Source organism: Solanum verrucosum, unplaced genomic scaffold (genome assembly GCF_900185275.1).
Source record: "Solanum verrucosum unplaced genomic scaffold, falcon-dt-bn FXZP01000298.1, whole genome shotgun sequence".
NCBI lineage: Eukaryota > Viridiplantae > Streptophyta > Magnoliopsida > Solanales > Solanaceae > Solanum > Solanum verrucosum.
This window is the reverse complement of record NW_026020113.1, coordinates 428,125-445,062: the sequence shown is the minus strand read 5'-3', so window position 1 is coordinate 445,062 and position 16,938 is coordinate 428,125. Positions and strand designations below refer to the sequence as shown.

At 32.2% G+C, this 16,938-nt stretch overlaps 2 protein-coding genes and 2 non-coding genes across 4 annotated transcripts in view; 1 reads left to right on the top strand and 3 right to left on the bottom strand.

The window, feature by feature from the left end:
• Positions 1 to 16,938, bottom strand: part of LOC125825643 (germin-like protein subfamily 1 member 7) — a 318,424-nt gene that overhangs the window by 257,655 nt on the left and 43,831 nt on the right. The gene's annotated exons all lie outside the window — the stretch shown is intronic.
• LOC125825658 (uncharacterized) lies at positions 1,881 to 8,125 on the top strand. The gene is made up of 7 exons (XM_049504985.1): positions 1,881 to 1,980; positions 2,783 to 2,897; positions 4,478 to 5,215; positions 5,702 to 6,326; positions 7,066 to 7,362; positions 7,521 to 7,777; positions 7,868 to 8,125. The coding sequence occupies exons 1-7, from the start codon at positions 1,926 to 1,928 to the stop codon at positions 8,079 to 8,081; spliced, it is 2,301 nt and encodes a 766-aa protein (XP_049360942.1). The 5' UTR covers positions 1,881 to 1,925; the 3' UTR covers positions 8,082 to 8,125.
• Positions 11,986 to 12,072, bottom strand: LOC125825684 (small nucleolar RNA snoR114). The gene has a single exon (XR_007442880.1). It is a non-coding gene; the product is annotated as a small nucleolar RNA snoR114 (small nucleolar RNA).
• TRNAG-GCC (transfer RNA glycine (anticodon GCC)) lies at positions 12,080 to 12,150 on the bottom strand. Its single transcript has one exon. It is a non-coding gene; the product is annotated as a tRNA-Gly (tRNA).

The window sequence follows — 16,938 nt, the reverse complement described above, 5'->3', positions numbered from 1 at the left end:
TTGAATTTTTTATCAATAATAAATTAAATAAGACAAATTAAGCAAGAAGGGTATTTTAAATTTTTAGATAGTTCGTTACATTTACTTGTTTTATCATTGTCTGATACCCATTTGGAATTACTTTTTATGTCTTTTCCTTTTATTCTGGTAGTATGATGTGCAGTTGATATTTTGATTTGTTCATTTATGTCAATATGGGTATCAATAACTCGTATACTTATGTAGAACTCGTATTTGATAGATTGGGAGCGCTCAGAGGCTTTGACAAAGGGAAAGACTGTTTTATGCTTTACGCTTCTTCAGATTGTAGTAAGTTAAGATCTTTTAGACTCCAATTGAGAGATATTTTTGAAAATAATGATATTAAGTGTGTGGTGACGAACGCCTATGCGGGTACCAGGTGATAAATACAGATTGATTAATTGTTTGTTAAATGCATCACTCTGAATATCTCATACATTTGTGATACTTGAATTGCCTAGGCTCACTTTTTGTACAGTTTATATGCCACAAAGGGGCATATGTTACTCATATTATATATGATCATCCACACTTAACATTCTGTGATGATTCATTAGATTTTGGCTTGACGAATCGTTTGCCTCCACTGTGTAATAGCTTGCAAACCACACAGAAAATGTAAATCGCGTTAGGCAAGTCCTATGCGACAGACTCGACTCAGATGGCATTGAGAGGGAACGATCCCGAATCATCCGTACGTTTGGATAACCACTCTCCAAACCAACCGAGTCATCCCTAATCATTAATGTTTATACATGTCTAATACTAATGCTAGTGTTTTCAGCGATCATATTATACGTTATTTATGTACATATACTACACTTGTTGCATTCTTTTCAGAGTGTAGGTCTTGATTCATGTGATAGTGGAGTTCGCGAAGGAGTTTGAGTCAGGGGTTGTATTAATTAGCTTATTTCAAACTAGTATATTCTAAACTTAGAGGCTCTTGTACTAACTTTGAATTTTAGGGGTGTAGTTTCTATATTTCGTATTTTTATGATTATTAGATTTATATATGGGTTATATATCTTTTTTGTTTTTACTTTTTCGATTTTAAGAATAAAAGAAATCAATGTCAAACACGTAAATATTCAAATCAATTAAAACAGAATTTTTTTTTTATAAAAAGAAATTTTATTTACCTATGTGTGACTTATTCAAGTTAAGTGAGTCAAGTTCACTTATTTTATTTATTCGAAAAACGATAATAATATTAAGTGGTGCACATCAATTTTATGGATTTTGTGAAATTTTACGTAATAATGTTTGCCCATGAGTTTAATTTTTTGCTCTCCAAATTATGTCATATGTCATGTGTCACAATTCAATGGGTACTTTGTTAGGATATGATATACTTTTTTGTATGAAAAGAGTTTTCAAGAGAGGTAGTCCGCACTAGGCAAGCTTAATGCGAAGAGTTCGATTCAGAAGGTAAATTCGGGTTTTAAACTTGAGACCTTTAACATGAAAGTTTCAAGCCCAAATCGCCGGGTCATCCCTAAGGTTAGGATACGATATTTAACTTGTATTTATTGTTAGTTTTTTTTTGGATACATCTAGCGACTACAAAACAATTTTAGACATCAAATTAGTATATAGCCTAACTTCAATCAATGCATATTTGAGCTGTTAAAAATGAATAGATCAATAATTAATTTTTTTAGGCAAGGTAAATATAACTTAAATGAACAATAACAACGGCAAAACAACAAAATACTCGATGTGTGTTTGGTACGAAAGAAAAATATTTTTCATGAAAAATATTTTCTAGACCGATTAAGCAAGAAGGGTATTTTAGGTAGTTCATTATATTTACTTGTGTAACATTGTTCTGAGTATCCTAAAACCTCGCCAAAACCCTCTGCTGTTGCTTTTCTCTACCGGTAAGAGAGGGGAGAGCAAAAATGTCCCTCTCTCGTCTTCTTTCACTCAAATTGCGACCGTTAATCAACACAGTAGGTAGTTTATCAAATACCCACTTGAAAAAATTTATCTTTTTCCCCTCATTTTAACCTCATAAAATTGATTCTTGATTCTGGTATTGGGTTCGGGTGTGATTATTTCACTTGTCTTTTATTGAAAATGTGAACTTTTTTTTTTCTTCTATTCGTAGAATTAGGCAGATGAGTAGGTAGTTTATCAGATACCAATTTGGGAAAAAGTGAATATTTTTCCTTTCTTTTGGTCTCAAAATGTTTGGTGAGGGGTGGATTGAGGTTAAGGGGTACTGATTTTATCACTGGTATATGTTAATGAACCTATTTGCAGAATGTAGAAGAGTGAATAAGTAGTGTATCAGATACCAATTTCGAAAAAAAAGTGAATCTTTTTCTTTTCTTTTGGTCTTGAAATGTTGGTGTGGGGTGGATGGGGTTGAGGGTATTGATTTTATCACTTGTGTGTGTTAATGAACCTATTTGCAGAATGTAGAAAGTGAATAAGTAGTTTACAAGATACCAATTTGGAAAAAGTGAATCTTTTTCCTTCCTTTTGGTCTCGAAATGTTGGTGTGGGGTGGATGGGGTTGAGGAGTATTGATTTTATCACTTGTATATGTTAATGAACCTATTTGCAGAATGTAGAAGAGTGAATAAGTAGTGTATCAGATACCAATTTGGAAAAAAAATTATGTCTTTTTTCTTTTATCATTTTGGTTGTAAAATGCTATTCTTGGTCTTTTTTTTTGGTTTTAGGGAGGGAGGGTTGAGGAGTACTGTTCTTTTCAACTGTGTGTGTTAATGCAGCTAGTTCCTATTTACAGAATGTAGAAGATGGTGTTCTTCCGTGAATGGTAAGGGTGAAATTTCACAGCCGTTGAAGAAATCAGAAGTGGTGGAGCAGCTGAAAGCCAGGGATGTGGAGATAGCTGAAAAGAAGTAAGATCTCTTAATAAGAAAGAGTATGCACCTTTAGCTACATTTTGAGCTTAACTATTTGGTTCAAATTTGATGATAATATAAGTAAGGTCCTCAAAATTATTAGTTGCTTATTAAGTATGCATTTGCACAACAATATCTACAAGATGATTATCAACAAATAAGATGTTTTCTGATGAAGCATAAAAATAAGATTTTAAGATGGACACGTACTTGTACAAAATTAGAAATAATCACACCCGAGGCAGACGGTACAAGTAGAACACAGATAATAAATGAGAATGAGATGGCTTGACTATGTCCTACATTGACCGCTGGATGCACCAGTACTTTAGTGCAACATTATGGTGTTAAAAAAAAAGGGACAAGATATAGCTAAAGTCATATGGAGGGTAGTTGTCTCAATGATATGCTATCTTTTTAAATCTATGCGGATTTAACTAAGAAGAGAATTCATATAGGCAATGAGGTTCAATAGTGTTAGTACACTTACATAAGGTGTGGTGTCAGTTTGTTAGATATTTGTACGTGAAGTGTAGAGGACCTCTAATGCTGCCAATATGTCTTACAAAATAAAATCTGACATTGGAATGAAACATGTCCAACTGAAGCATAGTGGATATTGAGGATTCATATAGCTGGATCCAAGTTTAGGATTGATGTGTAGTTGTTATAATCATGTTGCTCAGAATCTTCAAAGTCCCTGCCCGTTCGTGTTGAGTGTCAATCCAACACGATTTGGGTGTAGAATCTGCATTGATTTGGTCAACCTAACTCGTGTGCTTTAACTACAGTTATGGCCAAAAACTATCGGTTAATTGAGTATTTGATTTGATTTAGAGTTTTATTTGTGCAAAATGTATACTTGCATTACGACTTATATGTTGTAATATACATTTATTAGCCATATCCTTGCACCTGTACTTCAGTTTGTGGCCCCGAATCCTAAAATTTATTTGATGATGAATTCGACCTCTAGATCTACACCCATATCGGATATCCTCACCCGTATCCGAGCAACATAGGTTGTAAATGATGTCTCATCTTCAAAAGGTCAGGTTGATCTTCCTTTGGGAATACATGCCTACGAAGTAGCTATTAACTGAGATTGTTTAACTGCCATAACTGCACAGTGGAGATCATTATGATGAAATATGTTGCAGTTTAACTGTGGACATGAATGTTGGGTATCTAAAAGTAGAGAGTGCAATTTTCTAAAACTAAGTTAGAAGGTGAATTGGGATTTTGTAGCATACTCCGAGATGTGAAATGGATATCATACTAGTGATGGACTAATTTCATGCAGATCAGTTGCTTTTTCAGTTCTTTGGCATACACCAGTCTATGCAGTAGAGTCATATTTACAGGGTGCTTCTTTTCTTATATCTTCTTTTTTCCTCTCTGTTTTTGATAATATAGATTCTTCAGCTTGCAAAAGTCTACAGTATTTTGTGTATTGGAGTGCCTGTGTATCTGTTTTTTCCATTTCGTAACAATGAGCAAACTTTTATTTCTTAAACAAGTTTATCCTCTAATATCTCATTTGTTCTGAAACATATCTCGGATCATTGTTGTTATAGGCTTATGACTGAAAATGAAGAGGTCTTTCCTAGAGAAACACGTGTCCAGAAGGAAGTAGATCCGTGGAATAGTTTGGTAGCGGCCTTTCAAATAACTAAAAAGAAGATATTTGGAAATATTTTGGAGCAGAAGAGCAGTAGCGCTCATGCGTTAACTTCCACTTCTGATCTTAAGGATTCTGATAATGTTGTGTCTGCTTGTAGTCATGATAGTGGAAGTATGAATAATCTTAAGAGTACAATTCATTCAGAAAAGACATCTATAACTAATATGGAAGAAAATGTTGACTGTAAAACATCTCTGTTTTCTTTTATAGCTGTTGAGATTGTTAATATGAAAAACTCTTCAAATACAGTTGTGACTGAGGAATTGCTAAATATCTCTTCAAAAGAATGTGAAGGAAAAACTGACTTCGGGGTAAATGACATGTCTTCTGGTGCATTATCTACCTGTGGAAAAGCCGATTCCAACGACGGTGTTCAACCGATTAATGATTTCCATCATTCAGAGTTAGTTAAGAAAGAGAGAGAACAATTGCTAGATGAGGAAGCATTATCAAGTGTACAAATCAGTTCTGGTGAAGAGATCCTGTCAAAATCTGAGAACGCATGTATCGTAGAACATTGGATGCAGATTGAGATACCTAGGACATCACATAGAATTTCTTCCAATAAATCTGGTTCAACTGCATCTGAAAGCCAGGAGGAGGACATTATGAAGAAGTTCAAATTTTCGTCAAATTTAAAACATGGACGGAGGGATACCTCTGATTCATCATGTGTCTCAAAGAGGGTTGCCAGCTTAGTAGATGCTTCTCAGGAAAAAGGAAATAATGAACCAGAGGTGGAGGCTAAGAATGGCCAAATGCAAAATGAGGAAGTAATATCAGACATTATGTCAGTTTTTGGGAACAGAACATCCAATCTCAAGCAGGTCGAATGTTCTAATAGTATCTTACTGAGTGAAACAACCAACAAATGGCGGGATGTTCTTGTTAAAAAACCAGTTTCCTCTGCAAACGAACATTATCCAGCTAAAGACATGTCTATTCCGATCTCACTTTCTAATACCAAAATGGATGAAATTTCATCAGTTTCCCCTGCAAATGAACATTTTCCAGCCAAAGACATCTCTATTCCGATCTCACTTTCTAATACCAAAATGGACGAAATTTCATCAGTCTCCAATAGGTCTTCTCACATGGAGGCCGATCATCGAGCAATCAATCAGATTGTTGCCCCAAAGAGTGAAAAATCTGTACCTAGAGAGTTTGAGCACCTTAATGAAACTTCTCAGAATACTTTCGGCAAGAGTGGCGACATAAAGGGCTTAATTGAATGTATTAGGGTGCTCCCTCCTCAGAATCATTCTGTTGTTAGGCCTGAGGAAATTGTTGTTGACAGAAGTGTTGACAGATATAGTGAAAGAAAGGCAAGTAACAGCACCCAAGCACAAACTAACAAGCAGTCAACTGACGGGAAAAAAAGAAAGACTTTATCTCAGGGTGTGATTGGAAAGAAGGGTGGGATATCTAGCGAAGTCGTTGAAGATCTCAACCCTGGTGATGAAAGAACAGAGATCAGGAATACTGCACCTCGTGATTTCTTCAAGTCAATAGAAACTGAAGAGATTACATCTTTGAGGGAAAAGGGTAACCTGAACAAGGATGAGGATGCCTCTTTATCTGAAAACTTATCAGATGAAAACAAAATGACTATAAAGTTTGTGAATGTAAAAGCTACAGAACAGGATGTCTGTGACGGTTTCAAGGGTTGTGGGGCTATTACAAAGGTTGTGTTTCCAAGTGTCATATCAACTAATTATAAAGTTGCACACATTTATTTTGAGGTATGTTTTCAGTATTCCGGTTTTTGACCATTTTCTTTCAGGGCTGTGTTCTCGACTTCCTATAGTTGTAAAAATAAATAAATTACAGAGCAATTAAAAAGAAAAAGGAAAGAAAAGAACAAGCAAAAAAAAGAAAAAGGAAAAGAAAAACAGAAATAAAATAAATTAAAAACAAGATGAAGACGCGTATTTTTTGGACCAATATGAAATGAGCTGCACTTCAGCAGGAAAACAGACAGTGCTGATATACCTTGGTTATGCTTGTTCAAGGAGATGGTTCGAGGTGTAGGGACTGAAGTTAGATCTTTCACTTGAACGTAGTGTAGCTGTAGACTCTAGTGCTCTACTACCCTGTTGTTTAATGAATAGATGCAAAACTGAAATTGATTTAATGTTATGCCAATTTTAACAACTAAATGTTGTTAAAAATACGTGTTACTGGTACAAACAAAGGGTGCCATTATTTAGCAATACGTCCTCTCTATGTTCAACTTGAGGGGCTAAACCTGATAATCTGTCACGGTTTGATTTTCTTATGGAAGTATGCTCCTCTGTGCATTTTGTTTTTGCATCGCTTCTTCACACAGCTTGCACAAAATGATATGTTCAGCACCAACTTTGTTCTGCTGTGAATTAAATGTCTCCATTTTGAGAAACAAAATGGTGGCAGTGTAGGCTCTTGATTTGAACAGCTAATTTCACATTCTAGTTTCCACTTACCATTTTTTGGCTTTTGCAGTCCAAAAAAGGAAAGCAAATGGCTCTTAAATGGTCTGATACGGTCATTAGGAATGTAGTAGTTGTGGAGGCCACTTTTCCTCCGAAAGGGAGAGAGAGGATGTGTATACCTGATTTAATTGGTTATCCAGAAGTTCCCACCTCATTAGTAAAGCATCCTTCAAGGACAGTTATGATAAAAGAATTGAAGCACAATGTGTCCTTTCATGACATCGAAGAAGCTCTAGCCTTCTGCGGAGGCAACATAACTGGAATTTTCTTTGGTTCATCAAGCTTCGTTGCTTATGTGGAATTTGAGGTAATTTGCTTCTAATGGAATAACTTTCCTTGTTTCCCTCTTTTGAGTTCATCCAATCTTGTAGGTTTTTGACTAGTCGAGGTTTTTATTGACAAAATGAATTTCTAATGCTAGCAAATAAGTACAGTTTATTTACATTCAAAACCTCCTTCTACCAGACAGTAGAGGGCAAAGAAATTGCTATTGCGAAACATTCATTGATCATGCTTGGAGAGACACTATCAATCTTGCGAATTGATGCACCAAGAACAACCATTGTAAGGATATCAAATATCCCTGTCCCTTCCAGGGCCAAAGTGATCTCCTTTTGCAAAAAACTGGGACAGACTAGGTACTTCTTCACGAAAGCTTTTGGCGTCATGGACGTGCATTTCAAATTTGCTGAATGGCCAAGAATGTTAGAGATTATAAACAGGTAGTTGCTTGCTTATCCTATATTGGCTTCCTTTAACTATGCGTTTGCTTCCCTCGTCATCATTTCTGATTTGATTCTGTACGTTCCAAGGCTGAACGGAATTGAAGTAGATGGTCAGCAATTGGTAGCTAAACCTGCACCGATCTATCCCCCGGATGTCCTTAAGGTTCTCTGGAGTCAACCAGAGGGGAGAAAGCATTTGAAAACCACATTCAACGGCTTGCTGCAGAAAGTAGGAGGAGGGAGTACAGTTGGTTTAACAGAACTTGTAGATAAATTTTATGCTGATGTACAAGAAACATAATTAACATAAGATGGTAAGTTTTGTTCATTAAAACATACTGAAAAAATCCCTATGCATTTACTCTATTCGTTTTGTACATGTGGAAACATAGAATCAAAGAGTTGTCAAAAAACGAAAGAGGTATTCATTTTGGAACGGATTAAAAGGAAAAAAGTAAGAAACAAATTGAAACAGAGGGAGAGTACTTTTGTGGAGGATTGTGAAGTGAGAAGATTGTTTTGCAAAAGCACTCTGCTTTGAACTTGCCATTTATTCTTTATGATTTTATCCCTAATATCTTTTATAATGTTTGAAATTTCTTTCACACTTCTATCTAAACGTGCAACCTCTTATCTATAAATTAGCTACAACACCTAATCGCCCTTTTTTAAGGCCTTTTCAATTCTCTTTCTAGTACGCTTCCAACATAAACATATTGAACAACCAATTAGCGACTCTTTTCAACCTACATCATAGTATAGAATCTATATCCTTTCATCAAACACTATTTCATTTAGATAGAAACGTGTTCGAACTCTATTGGATCAAAGTCATAATCCACTAAATAGTTAAAAAGAAATGGAAAGAGCTCAGATGCACAAGATTTCATCTCATATCTCATATTCATTTTGGAACGGATTAAAAGGAAAAAAGTAAGAAACAAATTGAAACAGAGGGAGTACTTTTGTGGAGGATTGTGAAGTGAGAAGATTGTTTTGCAAAAGCACTCTGCTTTGAACTTGCCATTTATTCTTTATGATTTTATCCCTAATATCTTTTATAATGTTTGAAATTTCTTTCACACTTCTATCTAAACGTGCAACCTCTTATCTATAAATTAGCTACAACACCTAATCGCCCTTTTTTAAGGCCTTTTCAATTCTCTTTCTAGTACGCTTCCAACATAAACATATTGAACAACCAATTAGCGACTCTTTTCAACCTACATCATAGTATAGAATCTATATCCTTTCATCAAACACTATTTCATTTAGATAGAAACGTGTTCGAACTCTATTGGATCAAAGTCATAATCCACTAAATAGTTAAAAAGAAATGGAAAGAGCTCAGATGCACAAGATTTCATCTCATATCTCATATTCATTTTGGAACGGATTAAAAGGAAAAAAGTAAGAAACAAATTGAAACAGAGGGAGTACTTTTGTGGAGGATTGTGAAGTGAGAAGATTGTTTTGCAAAAGCACTCTGCTTTGAACTTGCCATTTATTCTTTATGATTTTATCCCTAATATCTTTTATAATGTTTGAAATTTCTTTCACACTTCTATCTAAACGTGCAACCTCTTATCTATAAATTAGCTACAACACCTAATCGCCCTTTTTTAAGGCCTTTTCAATTCTCTTTCTAGTACGCTTCCAACATAAACATATTGAACAACCAATTAGCGACTCTTTTCAACCTACATCATAGTATAGAATCTATATCCTTTCATCAAACACTATTTCATTTAGATAGAAACGTGTTCGAACTCTATTGGATCAAAGTCATAATCCACTAAATAGTTAAAAAGAAATGGAAAGAGCTCAGATGCACAAGATTTCATCTCATATCTCATATTCATTTTGGAACGGATTAAAAGGAAAAAAGTAAGAAACAAATTGAAACAGAGGGAGTACTTTTGTGGAGGATTGTGAAGTGAGAAGATTGTTTTGCAAAAGCACTCTGCTTTGAACTTGCCATTTATTCTTTATGATTTTATCCCTAATATCTTTTATAATGTTTGAAATTTCTTTCACACTTCTATCTAAACGTGCAACCTCTTATCTATAAATTAGCTACAACACCTAATCGCCCTTTTTTAAGGCCTTTTCAATTCTCTTTCTAGTACGCTTCCAACATAAACATATTGAACAACCAATTAGCGACTCTTTTCAACCTACATCATAGTATAGAATCTATATCCTTTCATCAAACACTATTTCATTTAGATAGAAACGTGTTCGAACTCTATTGGATCAAAGTCATAATCCACTAAATAGTTAAAAAGAAATGGAAAGAGCTCAGATGCACAAGATTTCATCTCATATCTCATATTCATTTTGGAACGGATTAAAAGGAAAAAAGTAAGAAACAAATTGAAACAGAGGGAGTACTTTTGTGGAGGATTGTGAAGTGAGAAGATTGTTTTGCAAAAGCACTCTGCTTTGAACTTGCCATTTATTCTTTATGATTTTATCCCTAATATCTTTTATAATGTTTGAAATTTCTTTCACACTTCTATCTAAACGTGCAACCTCTTATCTATAAATTAGCTACAACACCTAATCGCCCTTTTTTAAGGCCTTTTCAATTCTCTTTCTAGTACGCTTCCAACATAAACATATTGAACAACCAATTAGCGACTCTTTTCAACCTACATCATAGTATAGAATCTATATCCTTTCATCAAACACTATTTCATTTAGATAGAAACGTGTTCGAACTCTATTGGATCAAAGTCATAATCCACTAAATAGTTAAAAAGAAATGGAAAGAGCTCAGATGCACAAGATTTCATCTCATATCTCATATTCATTTTGGAACGGATTAAAAGGAAAAAAGTAAGAAACAAATTGAAACAGAGGGAGTACTTTTGTGGAGGATTGTGAAGTGAGAAGATTGTTTTGCAAAAGCACTCTGCTTTGAACTTGCCATTTATTCTTTATGATTTTATCCCTAATATCTTTTATAATGTTTGAAATTTCTTTCACACTTCTATCTAAACGTGCAACCTCTTATCTATAAATTAGCTACAACACCTAATCGCCCTTTTTTAAGGCCTTTTCAATTCTCTTTCTAGTACGCTTCCAACATAAACATATTGAACAACCAATTAGCGACTCTTTTCAACCTACATCATAGTATAGAATCTATATCCTTTCATCAAACACTATTTCATTTAGATAGAAACGTGTTCGAACTCTATTGGATCAAAGTCATAATCCACTAAATAGTTAAAAAGAAATGGAAAGAGCTCAGATGCACAAGATTTCATCTCATATCTCATATTCATTTTGGAACGGATTAAAAGGAAAAAAGTAAGAAACAAATTGAAACAGAGGGAGTACTTTTGTGGAGGATTGTGAAGTGAGAAGATTGTTTTGCAAAAGCACTCTGCTTTGAACTTGCCATTTATTCTTTATGATTTTATCCCTAATATCTTTTATAATGTTTGAAATTTCTTTCACACTTCTATCTAAACGTGCAACCTCTTATCTATAAATTAGCTACAACACCTAATCGCCCTTTTTTAAGGCCTTTTCAATTCTCTTTCTAGTACGCTTCCAACATAAACATATTGAACAACCAATTAGCGACTCTTTTCAACCTACATCATAGTATAGAATCTATATCCTTTCATCAAACATTATTTCATTTAGATAGAAACGTGTTCGAACTCTATTGGATCAAAGTCATAATCCACTAAATAGTTAAAAAGAAATGGAAAGAGCTCAGATGCACAAGATTTCATCTCATATCTCATATTCATTTTGGAACGGATTAAAAGGAAAAAAGTAAGAAACAAATTGAAACAGAGGGAGTACTTTTGTGGAGGATTGTGAAGTGAGAAGATTGTTTTGCAAAAGCACTCTGCTTTGAACTTGCCATTTATTCTTTATGATTTTATCCCTAATATCTTTTATAATGTTTGAAATTTCTTTCACACTTCTATCTAAACGTGCAACCTCTTATCTATAAATTAGCTACAACACCTAATCGCCCTTTTTTAAGGCCTTTTCAATTCTCTTTCTAGTACGCTTCCAACATAAACATATTGAACAACCAATTAGCGACTCTTTTCAACCTACATCATAGTATAGAATCTATATCCTTTCATCAAACACTATTTCATTTAGATAGAAACGTGTTCGAACTCTATTGGATCAAAGTCATAATCCACTAAATAGTTAAAAAGAAATGGAAAGAGCTCAGATGCACAAGATTTCATCTCATATATCAGATGGTAGTGAAGACCCAACTTCATAAATTTGTACAATAATCATCACAGCTCTCTTAAATGCACCAGCCGGGAATCGAACCCGGGTCTGTACCGTGGCAGGGTACTATTCTACCACTAGACCACTGGTGCTTGTTGCTTAATATGTCTAATAAAAAATAGTAGATGTTATCGACACTTGATATTTATTTAGTACGCATAAATATTGAATATGAACAATTTCATTTGATTCTCCGCATCGTAATCCCCTCCCCATTTATCCCTCATCTATCCCCAATTTAAAAATAAAATAAAATTTGTTATTACTTATAGAGTAATGTATTTTTACATCCCGCAGCAAAACTATTGGAAACAAAGAGATTCATTCCAACTCTTTCAATAAACAAAAAAAGTTAAACTATATATATATTTACTACATGTTTCATATTTAAAATCACCACCCCCCTCCCCCCCCCCACTCATTATTGATAAATATGTAATTATAGAGTGAGAGGGAGGGAGGGGATTTTATTTTTTTAATATTGGATTAAATGTATTTTACTTTTAATTAACTAAAATGTGTATTTATAGTCATTGATATAAATATCAACAACTCAAGGTCAGGACCAAATATTCTATCACTATATATTTATTTCCAGTATATATTAGTTTTGATTTGATGGAAGGAAAGATAATCTTATTAATTTCCCATGTTATGAGAAAATAGTTTTGGCCTTTTCCCTAGAGCTAATAAGGAATAGCTATAAAGAGATTGACATATTAACTTGGAAATCTAGGGAGTTTTTTTTAATAAAAAATCACATATTGTCACTTATCTTTTATTTTACTACAACAAACTTACTCTATTATCTTTTTAAATACAAAATTACTTAATTTTGCTCAAATATAATAGAATTTAACTGTTTTTTATAATAAAAAAAGTCATTTTGACTTTGACTAAATATTCTATAAAATGAAATCAATATAAAGATACGTTGAAGTTATTAAGAACAATGACGAGGTGAAAATGATGAGAATTTTTTACATTTTTCCATAATAGTTGAGCAAGAGAATCTCTGTATAATTGAAAATTTAATGGAGAATAATTATAAGTAAATATTATCTCTAAATACGAAATAACATTAAAATTTAACATAACATATTGATCGAGCAGTTTAACGCTTAATAATTCATTAAATTTGTGAAAATTCATAATCAGAGGAATCAAAAATACATATATTTATTAATTAAAGATTAAATATATTTAGACAATATTACAAGGATCACCATTTATCGATATTTGAGAGACTCAAAGTGCTAATTTTCCTTTTAAGTTTTGATAGAATAAAATGAGTTTCTTTTATACATTCCATATAATCAATGAGAAAATAATTTTAAAATATTTTTCTTGAATAATTGAGAATAACTATATCTAAAGAGATTGACAAGTTAAATAAGAAATTAAAAATAATCTAGGAAGGAGGATCTTAAATAACATTTAATCCATTATCATTTTCCCATAATAATTGAGCATGTATTGGGATACATGAATCATATCCTAATATTTTCATAATTGGTAATTAATTTAAGGAAACATAATAATATTTACATATATTAGTATTAATTGTTAAAGAATGACAAAAGTCCCACATTTGTGATTAATGAGATGGGTGGACTCCTTATAAGGCTTGGGCAATCCTCCTCCCTTTGAGCTAGCTTTTGGGGTGTGAGTTAGGCCTAAGACCTAATTTAACATGGTATCAGAGCATGACCCATATCACCCAATGTTGGGCCCCCCAAAATCAAAATTGCCCACACACCAGATGCTAAGCACTGGGTGTGAGGTGGGGTGTTAAAGAATGACAAAAGTCCCACATTGGTGATTAATGAGATGGGTGGACTCCTTATAAGGCTTGGGCAATACTCCTCCCTTTGAGCTAACTTTTGGGTTGTGAGTTAGGCCCCAAGACCTAATTTAACATTAATACTCTAGATTCTTTATCCCATAAAGTTTTATATTATAGTTGGAAACTAATTAAAGGAAACATAATTGTGTTTAAATATTAGCATGCAAATGCTAGATTTTGTTCCCTTAAATTATATATTATAGTACTATATAAAGACTAATGCTTCACTCATATAAGCCATATCCTATAGGGAAAAAAAACAAGGAGGAGGAGAAAAAAATAAAATTTCTGCAATTTTGCCGATTACTGTTGTTGGAATGAAACGAAGCTTTGAAACAAAATTATGCTTTTTGCTAGGTTCTAATTGCGGAACTCTTCTTTTTGACTATATATTATACATGTTCTTTGGTTCATTCTATACAATTCAGTGTACTAATCAACAATGAGTAGCTATTGGTTGCATGAGCACACATCAACCATCAACTTCCATTAGTCTTGATTGGAATTTAAAGATATTTATTAGGTTGAACAAATCTAAATTAGGAGTATTAATAATGAAAGCATTATTCAAATCGATTATGTTATTTAAGGGTGAACTTTTTCAGTGATGACTCATATCTTTGATATTATTTGATCTTTTACATAAATGAAGAGATAAGGATTTTAGCCACCGAAAATACTGAGAAAACCTCTTGAAGAAAGCCGTTAGGAATATCTGTAGAATCTATATCGAGGACCTGTAAGCCAGTAGAAGTAGGCATATCGATTTTTGATATGTTGATAATAATGATGATCTACACAAGTGAAACTATATTTCTAGTTTTTTGTTTATGTTTCACTTGTGTATTTCATTATTATTATCAACACTCAAACTTGATTTGCCCGCTTCTACTGGCCTACAAGTCCTCATATAGATTCTACAAATATTCTCAATGGCGTTCTTCAAAAGGTTTGCTCAACATTCTCGTGTCTAAATTAATTATCTCATCATTTATAAAAAGAATTAAATACAATCAAAGTTATGAGTCCTCAATGGAAGAGTTTGACCTTATGTGACATGATTGATTTGGACGATGCATTCATTGTTACTTTCAATTTACGTTTGTTTTAGTTAATTTCAATTTACGTTTGTTCAAGTTAATAAATATCTTTAAATTCCAAAACTCGTCTCCCATGGTGGGATCTAAGCTAATGGAAGTTATGTATGTTCATGCAGCCAATAGATTGCTTGAGTTGAGAAATAGTGAAATTCCAATGCTGCTATTACCAAATTATGATTAATGAAGTATACATACTAGTTTGTCAATGTTTTGTGATAAAAAAATATGATGGAGTGGCGATAGTTTAATGATCGTTTGAAAGTATATATATATATATATTTATTTATTATTTTTTATTAGTTAATGGGTTCGTACTTTTTACAATTCTATATTTAAATAACAATTTTTTGAGTTATGTAATAAGGTTTGAATTTATGATATACATTTTTGTAATGCGCTTTTATCATTCAATCAAAATACCGTTAACAAGAAATATATATATTTCTTACCGTTTACTAACTTTATCCGACTTGTTTAAGATTCACCAACGCTAATGCAATTTGTGACTTAATTTTTAATCCACTAGGAATTAAATGATAATTTTCTTCTGTTTTATAACAATAGAGAATTGATTAATAGATGAAAATGGCTAAGGTGTTTTATTATAGTTTGATAAAAAAATTTGATGCAACTTCAAAATGGAATCAATTCAATTGAATAGATCAATATTAGTTTTGGGTTTATTTTAAATTTGTAAAAATAAATAATATTTGATTTGGTTTGATTTTAATAAAAACAAATGGAAGAAAAGATATTAAATCAAACTGATAAATTATATGCAACATATTTTAATATTTTGTATAAATTTTCAGCAAACTTTTATTTATACCATTAATTTTATCTGTAATACACGTATCCTTAAGCCCATTTCTTTTTTTCTTTTCTTTTTTAAATGAATCGAAATTAGTTTATGTAAAATTATAACTGCAAGGTTCATATCTAAGATTTTTAAAAAATATATTTTTTATAAATTTTATTAACCTAATTAAATTCAATTGATCTCAAGATGTTTTTTCACAATCCAAAATTATAGCAAGCATAATGAAAGATTAGTAAATGATTGTTTAAAAAAAATTAATTGGGCGTAGCGGAAGAGAAAATGGAGGAAGGGGTTATACCTGATCAAAGAATGAAAAAATATTTTTCAAATATAGTGAAAATGAGAAAGATAAATATGTGTTATATAATTTTGTATTATTAGATTTCTTTAAGATTGAATTGAATCAGACCAATAAAAATGTATTATAATTAAAATTGATTAAAGTAATTTGTTTTTGATTTAACCAAAAAATCGACTGCGAACCATGAACACCACTAATTGGTACTGCCAAAAAAGAACTTTAAAAATAAATATTTGTGCGCTGACATATAATATCTCATATAATAAAGGAATTGTTGTAAAGAGAGATTGACATATTATTATTAATTATAAGTTGGAAAAAAATTAATTTCATATATGATTACTTAACTTTTATTTTATTACAGTAAAGTTACTATATTATTTTTTTAAAATATAAAAATCATTCAATTTTGTTAAAATATAACAAAATTAAACTATTTTTTATAGCAAAAAATCATTCAACTTTGCCAAATGATCACAAGAAGTCACTAAACAAGATTTTTTATAACTAAAAAGTCATTCGACTTTAACTAAATATTATATAAATGAAATCAACATAACAAAAGATACATCGATCAAACTTGAACGTTATTAAGAACAACGAGGAGGTGAAAATGACGAGAATCTTTAACATTTACTCCAATATCCCTTTGCCATAATAGTTGAGCAAGAAAATCTTTGTATGATTAGAAATTAAATAGAGCATAATTATATTTGCATATTATCCAATTCCCAAAAACAAAATAACATTAAAATTTAACACAACACATTGACCAGACGCCTTAACACTTAGTAATTCATTAAATTTATAAAA